Source organism: Amphibalanus amphitrite, unplaced genomic scaffold (assembly GCF_019059575.1).
Source record: "Amphibalanus amphitrite isolate SeventyFive unplaced genomic scaffold, NRLGWU_Aamphi_draft 000132F_arrow, whole genome shotgun sequence".
Lineage (NCBI taxonomy): Eukaryota > Metazoa > Arthropoda > Thecostraca > Balanomorpha > Balanidae > Amphibalanus > Amphibalanus amphitrite.
In genome coordinates, this window is record NW_024881627.1 from 625,872 (window position 1) to 631,715 (window position 5,844).

The 5,844-nt window shown below is 56.5% G+C and overlaps 1 protein-coding gene across 1 annotated transcript; it reads left to right on the forward strand.

The window, feature by feature from the left end:
- Window positions 1-3,159: 3,159 nt before the first annotated feature.
- Window positions 3,160-5,237, forward strand: LOC122382064 (transcription factor HES-4-like). Its single transcript, XM_043366968.1, has 2 exons — window positions 3,160-3,312; window positions 3,900-5,237. Exons 1-2 carry the CDS (start codon window positions 3,277-3,279, stop codon window positions 4,683-4,685), a joined length of 822 nt encoding a protein of 273 aa, XP_043222903.1. The 5' UTR covers window positions 3,160-3,276; the 3' UTR covers window positions 4,686-5,237.
- The last annotated feature ends 607 nt before the right edge of the window (window positions 5,238-5,844 follow it).

The following is a 5,844-nucleotide window of genomic DNA, read 5'->3' on the forward strand; positions in this document are numbered from 1 at the left end:
GGAGTACGGACGGCGACAACCCGAGACCACGGATCACCTTAAGGCCGTGTTACACTGCCGAATTTTGGTCACGACCCTGTCGCCGAATCACGTCGTGTAGGAAATCGGCGAACAGTTCAACGACAGAGGCGAACAGTTCGCCGACAGAGCCCGATTTGCAGAAAACGGGTGGGGGGCCCCCTAATCGTGCGCGGGTCAAAGCTGATCCATGATTCGGCGAACATCGCGAATGAATGGCGAATCTGTTGCGAATAGTCGGCGATACCTTGGCAACAAGTCGGCGCACGCAGCGACATGTCGGCGGCGACTCGGCAACTGTTTGGCGATCATGTTCGTTTATTATAAGTTCGGCGAACGGCCACGAAATTTTCATTTTTCATGAAATATTCGTGGTGGTCGTGGCGAACCGTAAAAGTCGCGCGGTGGACACCGACTGGTCTGCGAAATGCCAAGACATTGGAGGAAAGATCCCGAATCGGTCCGCGACATAGGATGACTTGCATATTCGTGCACATTCGTGTACCAAAATCAGTTGGGGAAACTACGAGGCAAACGTCAAAAAATGGATTGGTCAATAAATGGACTTTTGATGACCATATATGGGCATAAATGCAGCCCCCGCTACTAAGGGTGAAAAACGGTATAACAAGCCGGTACTTGCGGTATCGCGTCCACTTATTGGAGAGAAAAGACTTCCATTTTTCACTAGGAATTGGTGTGATTTGATTAAATTCGGCGAATTGACTCGAAAATGACGATAGGAAAACGGCTTTTCTGCAGGTTCTGGGCGTCGCAATCAGCTGGCCATTCAATAAATGGATTGGTTTTATGAAAGAAAATTGTTTAAAGATTTAATTTAATTACAATAAACAAAAATATTTAATTCTAAAATAATAACTTAACTACAATTAGAAAAACCATAAACAAAATAATAAAAATAATGACATTTTTAAACCACGCTACTGCTTACATTTTTTGGCGCGTCTGTTTCAATCCGCCATATTTGCCAATCACGGTTTGACCTTGCGTTGTAACTCTGCGATTTAGAGCCGCCAGTTAATTATGCACCGGGTGAGTGTAGGCCTTGTGTGGTTAAAAAACATTCTTATGCCTTATTTTTTCATTTGAATGCTAAAATTCATTGAAAAGATGAAGTTGTCTGATTTTATGACCATATATGGTCATCGCCCCGCCCACTCCAGCCGCTGATTGGCTAATCCAATTTTTGTTTGGCTCCTCGTAGTTTCCCCAACTGAAATTCGGCAGTGTAACAAGGGCTTTATGTGATCCGTGCCGAGACCGTACCGAGAGGCCGAGACGGCGGCTCATCAGTCCAGGCGGGGACGGAGAGGCGGGGACGGCCGCCACCGCCACCGACCACCGACCGTTGGCACGTGCGCGTGGGTGGCGCCGGCTGCCGGGCGGGGCGGGGGAGGGGGAGAGAGCACTCAGTCTGAGGACAACAGGCGCCGCCGAGCGCCGGGTGACGGGATCAGTGGGACCGGTCAGCGCCGGGGCGGGGCGCGCTGCCACCGGCGCGTCAAATGAACCCCTGTGTACGGAGGGGGTCGGGCAGGACCGTTGGACCGGGAGCTGAAGCGTGAACAGGGGTATCGCGCCACGTGGTGCGACAGATCCGAACGGCGCTCGTTAGGCCGCGAGGACGCAGTGTGAAGTGATGACATCTGCTGGAGACCGTTAGGACGCGCATAGTTAGCGATCTGCGAGCCCAGCCGAATGGTTCGGATGGACTTTGAAGATAGCCTGTTGTCACCTTTCGGTCTTTCAGTGTATGTATGTATTATGCAATACATGCAAGAATAACGTAAAACATTTTTTTAGCAAACGCTTGGATTTTCATACAAAATATAACGTTTATCTGTATTACATTTGGCATTGGTCTGTTCTCGTGCTCTGCTTACTGAAATTAAGATACGCCTGCTCAAATATTTGAATTCCGCTAGCAAGTAAGGTCATTGGAAAATATTTTCCGTCATGACGTCTGTATTTGGTAACACTACCCAAGGCACGGGCTGATATACGCTGCCTGAGTCGACCCACGGTTGACCTCTCATGTGACATCACGGCGCGCACAGAGGCGGTGCCCCTGCTGAGCACCGGTGACATTTGGCCGCCCCCGAGCCCCGGGTGTCCGTCACAGACGCCCAGTACCGTTACGGGGTGACGGTTCAGCTGCGGCGGGCCGGCCCGCTCCCCGGGGGTCACATCGCCGACCGTGCCCCTCGGCCGGTCACCGGATAAGTTTCCGAGCTCGACGAGGAAGACACACGAATCCTGTGACACTGCTGACGGTCACTCTCCGTAAAGTGACGTGTCGTGATTGTCACCGTGACGCGCCGGCGCCGTGACGGTTACGACACAGCCAGTTTGTCACGTGACGTATCCGTGACGTCAGTGCGGGACCCGTGCTGTTTTGCAGGTGGACTGTGACTGAGGGCTGGTACTTACACGGCCGAGTTCAGCTGCACATAGAGAAGGCGCCGGGACGATCAGGCTCACGGTTCCCGGCTGCTAAACAAATGACGTGAGTTCGATTGAATTTGGCTCGTCCGTGAATCCGCCCGCAGATGTTTGGACGAGCGGGGGCAGCTTTAAGTCTTTTAACTTGAAGTACAGCATTGCGCCCTTGAGATGCTGCACGAAGGTTACTATATAGGTAAATGCGACGACTTGCAGAGAAAGGATATCTTGCTTTCAGATGAGGACATTTGAACGTTTTATTCCAGTTCATAGCTCAGCTGCAGCCAAGCATGGCCATTCACCTAATTTCAAATTAATGAGGATTCTGTTCATGGACGTTGGTGATTGTGCGCCTTCTTTGGGAGGTCCGAGGTATGAACCGTCTTTTTTTCAGCCACCTTTTCTTCTCTCTGGTCTCTCGGACTTGGTGTAACCCTACACAGGTTTCGGCGGTCGTAAGCCGTCGGAGACTCGCTCGCTCACGCAAATCACGTTTGTCCGCGGATCTGCGCGCTGTAAAAACCGCGTCGGTCAGGCGGCCAGTCGGGCGCGGGCCGCGGGCAGCGCGCGCGCGCCGCTCCGGCCGGCTTCCGGCGGTGGGCCGGGCGCGCGCCCGTGACGTCACAGGGCCGCGCCGGCGGGGAGCGGGGTAGGTGGCGCGCCCGGCCGGCTGACGGGGCGTGGGACGGGCGCGCGCCACTGCCGACCAGTCGCGTGCTGGCGACGGCGGCGGGCGGACGCGAGATTTGGGAGTGCGTGGAGCTGGTCGGTCAGCGGAGACAAACAGACGCCAAAATGCCGAGCGATGAGAAGGCATCAGAGCATAGACGGGTGAGTTCAGGTGTTCCTTACTAATTGGTGCCGGATATTAATTTGTTTGTGGGATTGCGTCCCAGAAGTTAAGAAGAATGTTTATGAAAATCGGTTTATTGTATTTTTGTGACGGAATCGCTTTTTTATAAGTGTTAGCAACGGACTCTATGACAGTCATGTTTTGACTTGCTACTCTATCGCTTATCTGGAGAGCCAGGGTAGGGACCACAGCTGTCTTCGCTCATTCATTTGAGTTGCCTAGTTGTATTGCGATCACTCCCTCTAAATATTTTCGGGTTAAATGTTTGTAGCAAACTGGCGCTTTTGTGTTTCAATTTCATTTTAGCTGAAGCTTAATTTATTGTTAGGAAGTGGTGCTTTTAATTAACATTAATTAGTACCTAATAAGGATAGGCGTTCAATTAAAATAGGTACTACAATTGATGGGTAACGCACAATTAACTATGGGATTTGAAATTATCTTCATAAACAATGCTTGTTGAAGAAGCTCCTACAATACCATGATGACTGAAACACTTATGTTTTTGAACTTCTTATATTATATTTAGCCGAGACCCTGACGTTGCCCCGTTCTTCTTTCTCAGATCAACAAGCCGATCATGGAGAAGCGGCGGCGGGCGCGCATCAACGATAGCCTGTCGCAGCTGAAGAGCCTGGTGCTGGAGGGTCTGAAGAAGGACCCGGCGCGTCACTCCAAGCTCGAGAAGGCCGACATTCTGGAGATGGCCGTCAAGCACCTGCGCTCGCTGCAGGCGCGGCCGGAGCGAGCCGCCGCCCGCTACCGGGAGGGCTACGTCGAGTGCCGCCGCGAGGTGGCCGCCTACCTGAGCCGAGACGCCGGTCTCGACAGCGGCCTCCGGCAGCGACTGCTCAGCCACCTTGGCGCGGCCGGCGGCGGCGCGGTGGACGGCGGGACCGGGGACGCCGCGCCGGCGCTGTCCCCCGTGCCCGCCATCAGCGCCGGTCTGGGCAGTCTGCAGCTGCTGCCGGCCACCCTGCCCGGCGGCCAGATCGCCTTCCTGCTGCCCGGAGCGCTGCCCGGCACAGTGACGGAGATGGTGACCTCTCCGACCGCGGCCGCCGAGCAGCCCCCGCCGGTCCCGGCGCCGCAGGCCGGCCAGCGCTCCCTCTCCGTCTGTACGGAGCCGGCCGCGGCCAGCGTGGGCGGCTCGGAGGCCTCCTCTTGCAGCGTCGGCTCGGCCAGCCCGGCGCCCTCCTGGGACCCGGCCGAGACGCGCTGTTCGCCCAGCCCCTGCTCGTCGGAGCGGTCGTTCGGCTCGTGCGCCGGCCGTGCCGACAGCCCGCAGCCGCTCGACCTGGTGGCGCACAACCGTCACCATGACGAGGAGGCCCACTGGAGGCCCTGGTGAGCCGAGCGGGCTCCCACAGGAGGTCAGGTCCCACTGGTCTCTGACCTGCCGTGTCGGTCGGGCGGCATCCAGCCGACCTGTACCGCCCCACCTGAGACTGCGCTGTGATATCTGCCGCGAGCGATAGTAGCCGAGTGAGAGAGCGGGGCATTTAGGGGTCTCTTCCGTCCGCTGTCCTTTTGTACGCGTGTGTCGGTAGGTGCGCTGTCTGCGCGCGGGCGGTGCTCCTGCGCCCGTGATAGCGCCCACATTCCGTTGTGCCACAGGACCAGTGCTGTGTGATGTCGTCGCCTCTCCGGACGGCCCGTAGTGTCGGCAGGGTGCGGTCGACAAGTCAGCGGCCGCCACCCGGGCCGTGCGCGCTTGTATCCGCTGTGGAGCCTTGTTTTGAATTGAGCCGTTCAGCTCTGGCGAGTTGCCTGGTTGATGGCTCACCGTTATATGATAAGACGCCTGCCATTATCGCTCGTGAGCAGCAGATCCCCATTCGCCCGACGTCATTACTGGGTGCTAAGCTGCCAGTGTTTACATAATACATGCTCTAGCTGAATATCAATGTTTGTCCGTGAGACGGTTACAGCAGTCGGAAGGGCGGCACCACCGGGCCCGCCTCTCAGCCGAGGGGCGTTCCTCTGTCTGCGTGTTGGCGCGCTGTATCGGTGCCATCTCCTCCCCCTTTCCGGTGGGCCACTGCGACAGACGTGTCCCCTACTCCCCAGACACTTGTCGGACACGCTGCGTCCGGACCGACCACCGAGACAGTGTCCTGTGTCGGACTGAAATCACAAACAACTCTGCGAACCGCTGCCGGGCGGGCACCGGGACGGGGCGGTAAGATAGGCCTCCGTGCTTACTCAGCCCAGACCAGCGTGGTGCTGACATACGAGTCGCCTTCAGTTTTATGCTGCGCTAAAACACATCACCTCCCCTGGGCGTAAATCATATTCGATTAAATCTTCTTCTCGAAGTGCGCCGGGGCGGCCGGCTGTCAATGAGTCACGACTCTGCCTTCGCGGCGCTCGTAGGATCAAGGCCATCACCGGAGCGTTCGGTGATTTGGGATCCTCCCTCCGATCGCGTGACCGGCCCGGCCAGACACGAAGTCTGGAGATCGGGAGGGGGTGGGGCCCGGGAGCGGGGCGGCTTATCGTGTCGTACA